Here is a 17,158-nt window from a genome sequence, read left to right on the forward strand (position 1 = left end):
TTTTCTAAGTATGTTTTCCATTTTACAGCTGTTCCAGATGCACCTGGCACTCCAGAGCCTACAAATATAACAGGGGAGAGTATCACACTCACCTGGGCAAGACCAAAATCAGATGGTGGCAGTGAAATCAACCAATATATCCTGGAAAGAAGAGAAAAGAAGAGCATGCGCTGGGTAAAAGTATCTAGTAAGAGAGCCATTGCTGAGACAAGATACAGAGTAACTGGTCTCACTGAAGGCAATGAATATGAATTCCATGTTATGGCTGAAAATGCTGCAGGAGTAGGACCTTCAAGTGCTGTCTCAAGACTGATTAAATGTCGAGAGCCAGTGAATCCACCAAGTGCTCCTACTGTTGTAAAAGTAACAGATACTTCAAAGACTAGTGTAAGCTTGGAATGGACCAGGCCAGTTTTTGACGGAGGCATGGAAATAATTGGCTACATCATTGAAATGTGCAAAGCTGACTTAGAAGAGTGGCATAAAGTTAATGCAGAGACATGTATTGCTACCAAATATACTGTAACTGACTTAGAAGCAGGTGAGCACTATAAATTCCGAGTAAGTGCAGTCAATGCTGCAGGTAAGGGAGAAAGCTGTGAAGTTCCTGCTACAATCCAAACAACAGACAGACTGTCTGCTCCTGAAATTGATATTGATGCAAACTTCAAGCAGACTCACATTGTCAGAGCAGGTGCAAGTATTCGTCTATTTATTGCCTTCTCAGGCAGACCTGTTCCTACCGCTGTATGGTCCAAAGCAGACTCAAATCTTACCTTGCGTGCTGACATTCATACAACCGATTCCTTCAGTACATTGACTGTGGAGGACTGCAACAGAAATGATGCTGGAAAATATGTCTTTAGTGTGGAAAACAACAGTGGTAGTAAATCTATTACATTCACTGTCAAGGTGCTGGACACTCCTGGCCCACCAGGTCCAATTACCTTTAAGGATGTGACCAGAAGATCTATTACATTAATGTGGGATGCTCCTGTTTTGGATGGAGGTGCACGTATTCATCACTACATTGTGGAGAAGCGAGAAGCTAGCCGTCGCAGCTGGCAAATAGTGAGTTCAAAATGTACTCGTCAAATCTTTAAGGTCACTGATCTAGCAGAAGGTATGCCATACTTCTACCGTGTTTCAGCAGAAAATGAATATGGTATAGGTGATCCATGTGAGTTAACAGAACCAGTTGTAGCCACAGAAGAGCCTGCTCCCCCTAAGAGACTAGATATTGTTGATACTACCAAATCTTCTGTTGTGCTAGCTTGGCTTAAACCTGACCATGATGGTGGCAGCCATATCAGTGGATACCTTCTTGAGATGAAACAAAAAGGATCTGACTATTGGGTTGAAGCTGGTCAAACTAAACAACTTACTTTTACAGTTGAAGGTCTTGTAGAGAACAATGAGTATGAGTTCCGGGTTAAAGCAAAGAATGATGCTGGCTACAGCGAGCCAAGAGAAGCCTTCTCCTCTGTTATTATTAAAGAGCCACAGATTGAACCAACTGCAGACCTCAGTGGAATAAGCAGGCAACTTATAACTTGCAAAGCTGGAAGCACCTTTACTATTGATATACCAATTAGTGGGCGCCCAGCTCCAAAAGTAACGTGGAAACTTGAGGAAATGAGACTCAAGGAAACTGAGAGAGTGGCCATTAAGACCACAAAGGAGAGAACAACACTAACTGTTAAGGACAGCATGAGAGGTGACTCTGGCAAATACTATTTGACACTTGAGAACACAGCTGGCTCAAAAACATTTACTGTCACAGTGGTTGTCATTGGAAGACCAGGTCCAGTTACTGGCCCTATTGATCTATCATCTGTCTCTGCGGAATCCTGTGTACTGTCCTGGAAGGAGCCTGAAGATGATGGTGGCAGTGAGATTACAAACTACATTGTTGAGAAACGTGAATCTGGTACAACAGCATGGCAGCTGGTAAATTCCAGCGTCAAACGCACACAGATCAAAATCACTCATCTCACTAAATACATGGAATACACTTTCCGGGTCAGCTCAGAAAACAGATTTGGTGTCAGCAAGTCTCTTGAATCAGCACCAATAGTTGCTGAGCATCCATTTGGTAAGGAAAAAATATTTAGGCAAAAATTATTCTTTTTCTTTGGCTTGTGTAAATGCTAGTAATAGCTAACTTTTTCTCTGATACTCTTTACACTCAGTTCCACCAAGCCCACCCACAAGGCCAGAGGTCTACTCTGTGTCAGCCAATGCTATGGCCATTCGCTGGGAAGAACCATATCATGACGGTGGCAGCAAGGTCATTGGATATTGGATTGAAAAGAAAGAGCGTAATACAATCCTTTGGGTGAAGGAAAACAAAATACCATGCTTTGAGTGCAACTACAAAGTCACAGGACTAGTAGAAGGCCTGGAATATCAATTCAGAGTCTATGCCCTAAATGCTGCTGGTGTGAGCAAAGCTAGTGAAGCTTCAAGACCTCTAGTGGCTCAAAACCCAGTTGGTAAGTGTTAATTTTACAGTTTGTTCGCCTATTACTTTTTAAATAACTGGAAAATTAATTTCTCATTTTACACTGCATTCTTTCAGATCCACCAGGAAGACCAGAAGTAACAGATGTCACAAGATCTACAGTATCATTGAGTTGGTCTGCACCACTTTATGATGGTGGTAGCAAAATTGTTGGATATATTATAGAGCGCAAGCCATATAATGAAGCTGGAGATGGACGCTGGCTGAAGTGCAACTATACCATTGTCTCAGAAAACTTCTTTACTGTGACAGCTCTTGGTGAAGGAGAAGCATATGAATTCCGTGTGATAGCCAAAAATGCAGCTGGTGTACTTAGTAAAGGATCGGAAACTACTGGTGCTGTCATTTGCAAAGATGAATATTGTAAGAAATATTCCAATGATCACTTAAAATATTATATATCTTCCAGTTTTAATAATATGATGTTAATTTGTTTTTCTCTCATTTCCCTTTCTTTATAGCACCACCAAAGGCTGAGCTGGATGCTAGACTTCAGGGAGATATTGTGACTATTCGGGCTGGGTCTGATCTTGTTCTTGAGGCTTCCATTGGTGGGAAACCAGAACCGAAGGTCTTTTGGTCCAAAGGTGACAAAGAATTGGACCTGTGTGAAAAGATCTCTCTACAGTACACTAGCAAACGGGCTATTGCAATCATCAAATTCTGTGACAGAAGTGATAGTGGAAAATACACTCTCACAGTTAAAAATGCCAGTGGAACAAAGCAAGTGTCTGTCTTTGTCAAAGTGCTTGGTATGTATTTTTGATTAGCAGTTTGAGGCACAATCATTATACTTTAAAATTACATTTTAAATTAAAAAGACCAAAGCATTTATTTAACTACTGTAATTACACCACCACCTTTTTTTTTTTTTTAAACCCCTACCCAGATTCACCTGGTCCATGTGCAGGCAAAATCACTATTAGCAGAGTAACAGAAGAGAAGTGTACTCTGGCATGGAACATTCCTAATGAAGATGGAGGTGCAGAAATCACTCACTACATTGTAGAAAGACGTGAAACCAGTAGACTGCACTGGGTTATCGTTGAGGCTGAATGCCAAACATTATCATGTGTGGTAACAAGGATTATTAAGAATAATGAATACATCTTCCGTGTGAGAGCTGTCAACAAGTATGGGCCTGGTGTTCCTCTTGAAACAGAACCCATAATTGCTAGAAATGCTTTCAGTGAGTATTCATATGTTTTAGTTCACTTCTAAATTTATGAGATGTTAATCAGAAATGAATATTTTGGAAAAAAAAAATCATCTTTTAAAAACCAACAGCCATTCCATCACAACCTGGCACACCTGAAGAAGTGGGTGTTGGCAAGGAGCACATCATTATTCAGTGGCTGAAACCAGAATCAGACGGTGGCAATGAAATTAGCAACTATCTTGTAGACAAACGTGAAAAGAGAAGTCTACGCTGGACACGAGTGAACAGAGATTATACTATTTATGATACTAGACTGAAAGTTACTGGTCTAATGGAAGGCAATCAGTATCAGTTCCGTGTCACAGCAGTGAATAATGCTGGGAATAGTGAGCCTAGTGATGCTTCTCAATATATCCTGTGCAAAGAACCATCATGTAAGTTGTCAATTAAATTAATTTAAATGACAAGCTAATAAAAGACCACAAAGATGCATAGATTCATTTTGGTAACTGGCACTAAAATTAACTTAAAACTAAAGTGATTACAGATCAATGTAATTAATTGTCTAGAATATTGAATAAAAGTCCCCTGAAAAAAATTCTGTGCAACAATGGTAAATGTCTGTTTTTCTATTCCAAAGACACCCCTGCACCTCCTTCACCTCCAAGAGTTGTGGACACTACCAAGCACAGCATAAGCTTAATCTGGACAAAACCCACATATGATGGTGGTGCTGACCTCTTAGGCTATGTTCTTGAAATGAAAGAAGAAGGCACTGAACAATGGTACAGACCACATACTACTGCCACTCTAAGGAATCCTGAATTCACTGTAACTGGTCTTAAAACAAGCCAGAAATACCGATTCAGAGTTGCTGCCACAAATGTGAATGGTATGAGTGAATTTAGTGAATCATCAGCTGAAATTGAACCTGTGGAAAGAATAGGTAAATTTGAAAATCCAGTTATTTTTAAGGGAGGCATATTTTTGCTTTAAACTATTCATAGATTAATTACATTTCATTCCTCCCTCCATCAGAAATACCAGATCTCGAGCTTGCTGATGATCTGAAGAAAACTGTTACTGTCAGAGCTGGTGGGTCTTTGCGTTTAATGGTGTCTGTATCTGGCAGACCACCGCCAGTAATCACATGGAGCAAACAAGGTGTTGACCTAGCAAGTCGGGGCATTATTGACACTACAGACAGCTACACTTTGCTTGTTGTGGATAAAGTTAATCGGTATGATGCTGGAAAATATGTCATTGAGGCTGAAAACCAGTCAGGCAAGAAATCAGCAACAATTGCTGTTAAAGTATATGGTAAGTATTATTAATATTATATACTGATATTGAATTATGCTTATGCATATTGTATTACAGGTATAAAAGAAAGTCTTTGCCAAAAGGGGTTTTCAATTTAATAGAACTTAAACTGAATTTAAATAGCAGAGAAGGGAGGGAATGGTAGGGAAGGGTATAATATAAGACAAAGAAAAATGTATGTTTCTGAAGGCTGTGTTGCATCTATGGAGAACAAGTCCTTGTGTTTTGTTTTATGCAGGAAGAGAGACAACAGAAAATAATTTTCTTTGATTTTGCTTTTAGATACACCTGGCCCACCTGCCACAGTGAAAGTAAAAGAGGTGTCAAAAGATTCTGTGACAATTACTTGGGAAATTCCTAATATTGATGGTGGAGCTCCAGTCAACAATTACATAATAGAGAAACGTGAAGCTACCATGAGAGCTTACAAAACAGTCACTACTAAATGCAGCAAGACAATTTATAGAATTACTGGACTTATAGAAGGAGCCATGTACTATTTCAGAGTACTACCGGAAAATATTTATGGTATTGGTGAACCTTGTGAAACTTCTGATGCAGTACTGGCATCTGATGTTCCCATGCTGCCACAGAAACTGGACGTTATTGATGTCACTAAATCAACAGTATCACTTGCATGGGAGAAACCACTGCATGATGGTGGCAGCAGACTGACAGGCTATGTTATTGAGGCCTGCAAATTTGGAACAGAAAGGTGGATGAAGGTAACAACACTGAAGCCTACAGTCTTTGAGCATACAATCATCTCACTCAATGAAGGTGAACAGTATGTGTTCAGAGTCAGAGCACAAAATCAGAAAGGTGTATCAGAACCAAGAGAGATCGTCACAGCTGTAACAGTACAAGACCAAAAAGGTAGATACAATGTTTAAAAAGAACAGATTGAGGATGAACTAAAATTTGTGAGATATACGTTATATAAACTGGATATTAAGAGTCATCTGATGCTTCTTTTTTTTTTAGTGTTACCCACAATTGATCTTGCTGGAATACCTCAAAAGACAATACATGTGCCAGCTGGAAGACCCATTGAATTATCCATTCCAATTGGTGGGCGACCACCTCCAGCTGCATCTTGGTTCTTTGCTGGTTCCAAGATAAGAGAATCAGAACGCATCAAAATTGAAACTGTTACCAAAGTAACTAAATTAACTGTGCGTGAAACCACAATACATGACACTGGGGAATACATGCTTGAGCTGAAAAACAAAACAGGAACGGCAGTTGATACAATAAAAGTTATCATTCTTGGTAAGTATTTGTTATTAAAATAAGATTGTCCCTAATCCTCACCATCATGAAATTTGTCATAAAATCAACCTAGCTTCTTTGTTAAACATTAACGTATGTCTCCTCTGATTTTTTTTCAGACAAACCTGGACCACCCACTGGTCCAATCAGAATCGCTGACATTGAGTCAAATTCTGTAACCATCTCCTGGGAACCACCTGAGCTGGATGGTGGAGCTCCACTGAGTGGTTATGTGGTGGAACAACGAGATGCTCACCGTCCTGGGTGGTTACCAGTTTCTGAATCAGTAACAAGAACAACATTTAAATTCACTAGACTCACTGAAGGTTCTGAATATGTGTTCCGTGTGGCTGCTACGAACCGCTTTGGAATTGGATCTTATCTACAGTCTGAGATTATAGAATGCAGGAGCAAAATTAGTAAGTTTACCTTTAAAAATTAAGAACGCTTTCACATGGGACTATGTATTAATACAAAAGACCTTGATGCCCAGGATAAATCCTGTTATTTCTCTTGCTCAAACAAAATGCTGCATTCTCATGTACTAAATCTATTATATATATGTTCTGGACTGAGAACTGGACAGAAGCTCCATAAATCTGGGTGTTAAGCAGGCCAGGTAGCCTGCTGGGTGACCTCAGGCAAATAATTTCACCTCTCTTTGCATCACTTTTTTAAATGTGAAGTGGAGATGATGATACTAACCTCCTCTGTAAAATGCTATGAAATGGATGATATATGAGCTTACTTTCATTATTATTCATGTGCTCCCAAAAAACAGCATTAGTACACATATTCTCATTTGTCTTTCTCATTTCTGTGTCTTATTATAACAGGTATTCCTGGTCCTCCTGACACTCCACAAGTGTTAGATGCGTCTCGAGAGGGCATGACACTAACTTGGTATCCACCAGAAGAGGATGGTGGTTCGCAGATCTCTGGTTATATTGTTGAACGCAAAGAAGTTAGAGCAGATAGATGGATCCGTGTAAATAAAGTTCCAGTTACTATGACACGCTATCGCTCTACTGGACTGGTTGAAGGATTAGAATATGAACACCGTGTCACAGCTATCAATGCCAGAGGCACTGGCAAACCCAGCCGTCCTTCTAAGTCTGCTGTCGCCATGGATCCAATTGGTAGATAATTCCCTAAATCGGGGCGGGCAATTATTTCGGGTGGAAGGCCACTTACTGAGTTTGACAAGCCATTGAGGGCCACATGACAGGCAGCCGGGGGAGATAAATATGAATTTTCTAAACTTTTTAGGGGCCCTGTGGGCCGGATAGAATGGCCTGGCGGGCCACATCCAGCCCGCGGGCCACATTTTGTCCACCCTTGCCCTAAATGGATAAAGAGTTTGGGTGGCAGAAGGAAATATCAACAATGAGACTTACTTTTATCTGTTCTCTTTTGGATACTTTAATGGCTGGAGAAGATATTTTGACTGATTAAAATTTGAAAAACTTTTATAATTTAGCTTTCCTACCATTTAATCATATTAGCATTTTGTTTCCCTTTTTAAATATCCAACACAGAATTATTTTAAAGTATATTTACCTGCTATCTGATCTTGTATTCCAGTTCCCCCAGGTAAACCTCAGAATCCAAGAGTTACTGATACTACAAGAACATCAGTCTCCCTGGCCTGGAGTGCACCAGAAGATGAAGGAGGTTCTAAAGTCACTGGCTATTTAATTGAAATGCAGAAGGTTGATCAATTTGAGTGGACCAAATGTAATACCACTCCAACAAAGATACGTGAATACACCTTGACGCATCTACCACAAGGTGCAGAATATAGATTCCGTGTCCTAGCTTGTAATGCTGGTGGGCCTGGGGAACCTGCTGAAGTGCCAGGAACAGTCAAAGTAACAGAAATGCTTGGTAAGATAATTTAGCTATTCTTTCCTGTTTTTTTTTACTTCAAACAAGGTACAGCAAAGTATCTGTAAAATAGACATAGTATAACATGTTGGATTACTTTTCAGAATATCCTGATTATGAACTTGATGAAAAATACCGAGAAGGCCTGTTTGTGAGACAAGGTGGTGTTGTCAGGCTTACAGTACCAATTAAGGGCAAGCCCATCCCAATATGCAAATGGACAAAAGAAGGCCAAGACATCAGCAAGAGAGCCATGATTGCAACTTTAGATACTCAAACTGAACTGGTAATCAAAGATGCAGAAAGAGAAGATTCTGGGACCTATGACTTGGCACTTGAAAACAAGTGTGGCAAGAAAGCTGTGTATATCAAAGTCAGAGTGATTGGCATTCCAAATCCACCAGAAGGACCACTTGAATATGATGACATACAATCACGCTCTGTCAGAGTAAGCTGGAGACCTCCCACTGATGATGGTGGTGCAGATATTCTGGGTTACATTGTTGAAAGGCGAGAAGTACCTAAGACTGCCTGGTACACTGTTGATTCTAGAGTGAGAGGAACATCATTAATAGTGAAAGGTCTCAAAGAAAATGTGGAGTATCACTTCCGAGTTTCTGCTGAAAACCAGTTTGGAATTAGCAAGTCCCTGAAATCTGAAGAACCAGCTGTACCGAAGACACCTCTGAGTAAGTCTACATTTTGAGATTTTCTAACTAAAATCCCTGTTCCATTTATCAATTCTTACATTTGTAAATATAACAGCATATATACAAAAACGACACACAAATGTACAAAGCTTTAAAAATACATGGTTATTGTTATGTTATTTTAACAGATCCTCCAGAGCCACCAAGCAATCCACCAGAGGTTCTTGATGTTACAAAGAGTTCCATTAGCTTGTCCTGGTCCAGACCTAAGGATGATGGTGGTTCTCGTGTAACTGGCTATTACATTGAACGTAGGGAGACATCTACAGAGAAATGGGTCAGGCACAACAAGACGCAGATCACAACTACAATGTACACTGTCACAGGTCTTGTTCCAGATGCTGAATATCAATTCCGTATCATTGCCCAAAATGACATTGGTGAGAGTGAAGCAAGTCCTGCTTCTGAACCAGTTGTGTGCAAGGATCCCTTTGGTAAGAAACTGTTTGAAATAAGTGACATTTGGAGAGAAATTTAGCAAAGCTCTTGAAAAAAAGAAGTTTAACTTTTATAAATACTCTGTAATTTACAGACAAACCAAGCCAACCTGGAGAAATTGAAATCACTTCTATATATAAGGACAGCATTACTTTAGAGTGGGAACGGCCTGAATGTGACGGTGGTAGAGAGATCCTTGGATACTGGATTGAGTATCGTCAGTCTGGAGAGAGTTCCTGGAAAAAATGCAATAAAGAACGGATCAAAGACAGACAGTTTACAATGGGAGCTTTACTGGAAGCTACAGAATATGAATTCAGAGTTTTTGCAGAAAATGAAACTGGAGTCAGCAGACCTCGAAGAACTGCTATGACAGTAAAGACTAAACTGACATGTAAGTTTAAACATATTCATATTGTCTGTACTTTAAGTTATGGTAAATTTACTGTGCCAGTGCACATCATATGTTGGCTGGGTGGTCTTAAAGTCCAGTCCTGCAAGTTTAAATATAACTGTAAACTGGTCACAAATATAAATGAAGGGATGCGCACAAACAAAATAGTCACAGACATCTGTTTAACAACATTTTTTCTTACCTTTATCCTATATTTGTTACAGCTGGAGAAGCACCAGGCATAAGAAAAGAAATAAAGGATGTTACAGCTAAACTGGGTGAAGCAGCTCAGCTGACATGTCAGATCGTTGGGAGACCTCTTCCTGATATTAAATGGTATCGCTTTGGCAAAGAACTAGTACAAAGCCGAAAATACAGAATGTCATCTGATGGACGCAACCACACACTGACAGTAATAACAGAAGAACAAGAAGATGAAGGTGTCTACACTTGCATTGCTACCAATGATGTTGGGGAAATTGAAACTAGTGGCAAGCTGCTCTTACAGGCAACTCCTCAGTTCCATCCTGGCTTCCCACTGAAAGAGAAATATTACGCAGGTGTGGGTGGTACCCTTCGCCTCCATGTTGTATACATTGGTCGTCCAGTGCCAGCTATCACTTGGTTCCATAACAAGAAGCCTTTAAGAGACTCAGAAAATGTTACTATAGAGAATACAGAGCATTATACTCATCTTGCCATTAAGAATGTCCAGCACAAGAATCACACTGGGAAGTACAAAGTGCAACTCAGCAACATATTTGGAACAGTTGACACTGTACTTAATGTGGAAATTCAAGGTATTCATTTTATTTTCAAAAGTTCTATGGAATGGTATTTCCTAATATATATATATATATATATATATATTGGCAGAGAATTAAATGCTACGTTTTCCTTTTATAGATAAACCAGATAAGCCATCTGGGCCAATTGTTGTAGAGTCCCTATTGAAAAACTCTGTGGTAATCAGCTGGAAGGCACCTGAGGATGATGGAGGTGCTTTGATTACAAACTATGTTGTAGAGAAACGTGAAGCCAAGGAAGGCACAGAGTGGCAGCTGGTATCTTCAAGCATTGTAGGCACAACGTGCAGAATTGTTAACCTGACTGAAAATGCAAGCTATTATTTCCGTGTGTCTGCTCAGAATACTTATGGCATTAGTGAAGCTCTGGAGGTTTCCTCAATTATTGTTATGAAGCCTCCATTTGGTAAGTGTGCATCCAAATCTGTATTTCCATATATCTGCAAATTGCTAAACCAAGTTCATTTCATATTTTGAATCTTGTTATTCTTTACAGAAAAACCAGGACAACCTAGTCAGCCAGTAGTAGCTGCTGTAACTAAAGACTCTTGTGTTGTTTCGTGGAAGCCACCTGCTAGTGATGGAGGTGCAAAGATTCGTAATTACTACCTTGAGAAACGTGAAAAGAAACAAAACAAATGGATTTCAGTAACAACAGAGGAAATTCATGAAACAGTCTATTCAGTGAAAGATCTTATTGAAGGGCTTGAATATGAATTCCGTGTAAAATGTGAAAATCTAGGTGGTGAAAGTGAATGGAGTGAAGTATCACAACCAGTCATTCCAAAATCTGATGTGCCAATTCAAGCACCACATTTCAAGGACGAACTAAGAAACTTGAACGTGAAATTTAGAGGCACTGCCACATTTGTTTGCAAAGTCACTGGTCATCCTAAGCCTGTTGTAAAATGGTTCAAACAGGGTAAAGAGATCTTGCCAGACAGTGAAAAGGTCAAGATTCAAGAATTTAAGGGTGGATATCACCAACTGGTCATTACAAATGTAACAGATGAGGATGCCACTGTCTATCAAGTTAGAGTTACCAACCAGGGAGGATCTGTGTCTGGCACTGCTTCTCTGGATGTTGAAGGTAAATAAAATCTTTTGATTCTTAAAACAAGTTCTTCTTCAAAATTACAAAATTTAGAAGAATCTTGCCGCATTGCTAGTTTTATTTAAAGTGTTATATTTACTAATAATTCTTCTCTCTCTCTCTTTCTTCAGTTCCTGCTATGATTCATCTGCCTAAAAATCTTGAAGGCATGGGAGCTGTTCACGCTCTCCGAGGTGAAGTGGTCAGTATCAAGATTCCATTCAGTGGCAAGCCTGATCCAGTGATTACATGGCAAAAAGGACAAGATCTCATTGATACTAATGGACACTACCAAGTTATTGTTACAAGATCATTCACCTCCCTTGTTTTCCCCAATGGTGTTGACAGAAAAGATGCAGGTTTCTATGTTGTTTGTGCTAAAAATAGATTTGGAATTGATCAAAAAACAGTTGAATTAGATGTGGCTGATGTACCTGATCCACCAAGGGGTCTGAAAGTAACTGACATTTCAAGGGATTCACTCAACTTAACCTGGAATGCTCCAGCTACCGATGGTGGAAGCAGAGTCACAAATTACACCATTGAAAAACGTGCTACTACATCAGAGAGATGGCTTCGTGTTGCCCAAGCTCGAGATACAAGATACACTGTGGTAAATCTGTTTGGCAAGACAACCTATCAGTTCCGTGTAATTGCAGAAAATAAGTTTGGGCAAAGTCAGCCTTCTGAGCCTACAGAACCAATTATAACAAAGGAAGATAAGACTAGAATGTTGAACTATGATGAAGAAGTTGATGAAACCAGAGAAGTCACCACAGCTAAGGCATCTCACACTTCCACAAAGGAACTCTATGATAAATATATGATTGCTGAAGAGCTTGGACGTGGACAGTTTGGAATTGTCCACCGCTCTGTTGAGGCAGTTTCCAAAAAGACCTATCTGGCCAAGTTTGTCAAAGTAAAGGGTGCTGATCAAGTTTTAGTAAAAAAAGAAATTTCCATCCTAAATATTGCAAGGCACAGAAATATCTTGTATCTTCATGAATCATTTGAAAGCCTGGAAGAATTAGTCATGATCTTTGAGTTTGTATCTGGAGTTGATATCTTTGAAAGAATTAGCACAGCTTCATTTGAACTTAATGAAAGAGAAATAGTAAGCTATATACGCCAGGTCTGTAGCGCACTAGAGTTCTTACACCATCACAGCATTGGACACTTTGATATTAGGCCAGAAAATATCATTTACTTTACAAGAAGAAGCTCTATAATTAAAATTATTGAGTTTGGTCAGGCCAGACAACTGAAGCCTGGAGACAACTTTAGACTCCAGTTTACTTCTCCTGAATATTATGGACCTGAAATACATCAGCATGATCTGGTCAACACAGCTACTGACATGTGGTCAGTTGGTGCCCTAGTTTATATACTTCTAAGTGGTATTAATCCTTTCATTGCTGAAACAAACCAACAGACCATTGAGAATATCATTAATGCTGAATATAACTTTGATGATGAAGCTTTCAGAGATATAAGCATTGAAGCAATGGACTTCATTGATCGCCTACTAGTAAAAGAAAGGAAAGTCCGTATGACTGCTGCTGAAGCACTTGATCATGCATGGCTGAAACAGAGGACAGAAAAAGTCAGCAGTAAAGTCATCAGGACATTGAGACACAGGCGTTACTATCAAACTCTAGTGAAGAAAGAATGGAATACAGTTGTGTCAGTAGCCCGCATTTCCTGTGGTGGCGCAATCAGATCACAGAGAGGCATTACAGTTGCTAAAGTTAAAGTTGCACCAATTGAAATTGGCCCTATTTCTGGGCAGATAATGCATGCTGTTGGAGAAGAAGGAGGACACGTCAAATATGTGTGCAGGATTGAAAACTATGATCAATCCACACAAGTAACCTGGCACTTTGGTATCAGACAGCTTGAGAGCAGTGAAAAATACGAAATCAGCTACCATGAAGGAGTAGCAACCATGTACATCAAAGACATTGCTAAATCAGATGATGGTATCTATAGATGCAAGGTAGTAAATGACTACGGCGAATCCAGCTCTTATGCACAGCTATTTGTTAAAGGTGTGAGAGATGTTTCCGAGTATTACAGATGTAGAACCATTAAGAAAGTGAAACGCCGAGTTGATACTATGAGGCTACTAGAGAGGCCACCCGAATTTACCCTGCCTCTGTATAATCGCACTGCCTATGTTGGTGAAAATGTCAGGTTTGGAGTAACCATAACAGTCCACCCAGAACCACGCTTAACATGGTTCAAATCAGGGCAGAAAATTAAACCAGGTGATGATGATCTGAAGTACACTTTTGAGACTGACAAGGGTCTTTATCAGCTTACCATCCATAAAGTCACTGAGGAAGATGATGCTGAATATAGTATTTTGGCACGCAACAAATATGGTGAAGACAGCTGCAAAGCAAAGCTGACTGTAATTCCACATCCACCTCCTGGAGACACTACATTAAGACCAATGTTTAAAAGATTACTGGCAAATGCAGATTGCCAAGAAGGCCAAAGCATCTCTTTTGAGATAAGAGTATCTGGTATGCCCAAGCCAACATTAAAATGGGAAAAAGATGGTCAACCTCTGTCATTTGGTCCCAATATTGAAATTGTTCATGAAGGCTTGGATTACTATGCTTTGCACATCAGAGATACTTTACCAGAAGACAGTGGATATTATAGAGTTACTGCTACAAACACTGCTGGATCTACAAGCTGTCAGGCTTACCTGAAAGTAGAACGCTTGACATATGTCAAGCGTGAGTACAAGACTGAAGAAGAGCGACAAAAACATGTACAAAAACAAATTGACAAGACATTACGAATGGCAGAAATCCTTTCTGGGGTTGAGGCAGTTCCATTAACCCAAGCTGCACAGGAAGCTTTAAGAGAGGCTGCCATCCTGTATAAGCCAGCTGTGAGCACTAAGACTGTCAAAGGTGAATATGAAATTAGAAAAGAAGAAAGGAAGGAAGAGAGGCGACTTCGTATGCCTTATGAGATCCCAGAGCCTCGCAGGCATGCACGCATTGCTGTTGAGGAAGATCAGAACATTAAACAATTTGTACCTTTGTCAGACATGAAGTGGTATAAGAAGCTGCGAGACCAGTATGAAATGCCAGGAAAACTTGATAGAATTGTTCAGAAACGACAAAAGCGCATTCGCCTTTCCAGATGGGAACAGTTCTATGTGATGCCACTGCCACGTATTTCTGATCAGTATAAACCTAAATGGCGCATACCAAAGCTTTCACAAGATGACCTTGAAATTGTGAGACCAGCACGTCGACGCACACCATCTCCTGATTATGAATTTTATTACAGACCAAGAAGGCGATCACTCAGTGACCTGACAGATGAGGAATTACTCTTGCCTATTGATGACTATTTAGCTATGAAGAGAACTGAAGAGGAAAGACTGCGTCTTGAAGAGGAACTCGAATTAGGCTTTTCTGCCTCACCACCAAGCAGAAGCCCTCCACGCTTTGAGCTGTCTGCTCTTCGCTACTCTTCAGCAGGGGCAGAAGTCAAGACAGAGGAAGACAAAGAAAGACAGCTGAGATATTCAACCTATCACATTCCATCTAAAGCTGAAACTAGTGCAAGTTACGCAGAGCTCCGTCAGCGTCATGACAGAGCTGTTTATAGGCCACTAAAACAAAGACAGAGAATAATGGATGAGAAAGAGGATGAAGAATTACTTCGGCCAGTTACTACAACTCAACGACTCTCTGAATACAAGAGTGAGCTTGAGTTCATGGCAGAGGAGGAGAAGCATAGAATGAGGAGAAGGAGAGAGAGAGAAATAACTGAGATTACATCAGAGGAAGAAGAAGAAATAGAAATGGTGCAACATGTTCACAGAGAATTTTCACCTCCCTCACGGCTACTAAGAAGAAGAAGATCTCTTTCCCCAACTTACATTGAATTAATGCGTCCAGTATCTGAATTGATTCGTCCTCGCTCACGACCTCCAGAAGAGACTGAGAGGAGGTCCCCTACACCAGAAAGAACTCGGCCACGCTCACCAAGCCCAGTTTCCAGTGAAAGGTCACTCTCCCGATTTGAGAGAACAGCAAGATTTGACATCTTCTCGAGGTATGAGTCTATGAAAGCTGCTTTGAAAACTCAGAAAACAATGGAAAGGAAATCTGAAGTTCTGACTCAGCAGCCATTCACCCTTGACCATGCCCCTCGTATCACTCTGAGAATGCGCTCACACCGTGTGCCATGTGGACATAATACCAGGTTCATTCTGAATGTCCAGTCAAAACCAACAGCAGAAGTAAAATGGTACCATAACAGTATTGAAATACAAGAAAGCAGTAAGATACATTTCACTAATACCAGTGGTGTATTAACTTTAGAGATTCTTGACTGCCATATTGATGATAGTGGAACATACCGTGCTATGTGCACAAACTACAAAGGAGAATGTTCTGACTATGCAACATTAGATGTTACTGGAGGAGATTATACTACCTACTCTTCCCAGCGCAGAGATGAGGAAGTACCAAGATCCATTATACCTGACTTGACAAAGACAGAGGCTTACGCAATTTCCTCATTTAAGAAAGCATCTGCAATACAGGCTACTTCTTCAGTAAGAGAGGTCAAATCAGAAATGACAGAGACAAGGGAATCCCTTTCATCATATGAACATCATGCTTCTGCTGAAAGGAAAATCACTGCAGCTGAAGAAAAATCATTAGAGGAAAGGGCTGTACACAAGTCATTTAAGAGCACTCTGCCAGCAACCATCTTAACAAAACCACGGTCAGTCACTGTCTCTGAAGGGGAGACTGCAAGATTTTCGTGTGACATTGATGGTGAACCAACACCAACAGTAACATGGATACGTGCAGGTCAAGCCATTGTTTCTTCCAGACGTTTCCAAGTCACACGAACACAGTACAAATCTACTTTTGAGATTTCTTCTGTTCAGATGTCAGATGAAGGAAGCTACACTGTGGTGGTAGAGAACTCTGAAGGAAGACAGGAAGCACACTTTACTTTGACCATACAAAAGGCAAGAGTTCCTGAAAAAGCAATTGCATCACTCCCAAGAGTCAAATCTCCAGAGCCTCGTGTCAAATCTCCAGAGCCAGTTAAATCACCTAAACGGGTGAAATCCCCTGAACAAGCCATTGCTCACCCAAAATCTAAATCAACAGCAGAAGACAGGCCCACACCTGCAGAGAAAGTACAATTACCAACTGCTGCTCCTCCCAAGATAACTCAACAGCTGAGGGTGGAAGCTTGTGGAGATAAAGTAAAGTTCTCCTGTGCTGCTGAAAGCAGTCTTTTAAGTGTCAAAGAAATAGCCTGGTATAAAGATGGCAAGAAACTGAAAGAAGATGGCCATTTCAAATTTCATTATGCAGCCGATGGCACCTATGAGCTCAAAATTCATAACCTTACTGAATCCGATAAAGGAGAATACACCTGTGAAATCACTGGAGAAGGAGGTATCTCAAAAACTAACTTTCAATTTGTTGGCCAAGTTTTTAAAAGCATCCATTCCCAAGTGTCAAGCATAACTGAAACTTATAAATCAGTTCAGC

General features: G+C 40.2%; 1 protein-coding gene across 1 annotated transcript in view; it reads left to right on the forward strand.

Moving 5' to 3' along the window:
- TTN (titin) overlaps window positions 1-17,158 on the forward strand; it is a 276,986-nt gene that overhangs the window by 255,994 nt on the left and 3,834 nt on the right. The window contains 20 exon segments of the mRNA XM_025216548.1: window positions 29-2,095; window positions 2,193-2,495; window positions 2,582-2,887; window positions 2,986-3,276; window positions 3,414-3,713; window positions 3,812-4,117; window positions 4,324-4,629; window positions 4,722-5,003; window positions 5,289-5,882; window positions 5,991-6,278; window positions 6,398-6,697; window positions 7,115-7,417; window positions 7,863-8,165; window positions 8,270-8,854; window positions 9,004-9,309; window positions 9,408-9,707; window positions 9,932-10,507; window positions 10,614-10,919; window positions 11,010-11,603; window positions 11,738-17,158. Coding sequence (XP_025072333.1) covers window positions 29-2,095; window positions 2,193-2,495; window positions 2,582-2,887; window positions 2,986-3,276; window positions 3,414-3,713; window positions 3,812-4,117; window positions 4,324-4,629; window positions 4,722-5,003; window positions 5,289-5,882; window positions 5,991-6,278; window positions 6,398-6,697; window positions 7,115-7,417; window positions 7,863-8,165; window positions 8,270-8,854; window positions 9,004-9,309; window positions 9,408-9,707; window positions 9,932-10,507; window positions 10,614-10,919; window positions 11,010-11,603; window positions 11,738-17,158 — 14,037 coding nt within the window.

Source organism: Alligator sinensis, unplaced genomic scaffold (assembly GCF_000455745.1).
Source record: "Alligator sinensis unplaced genomic scaffold, ASM45574v1 scaffold871_1, whole genome shotgun sequence".
NCBI lineage: Eukaryota > Metazoa > Chordata > Crocodylia > Alligatoridae > Alligator > Alligator sinensis.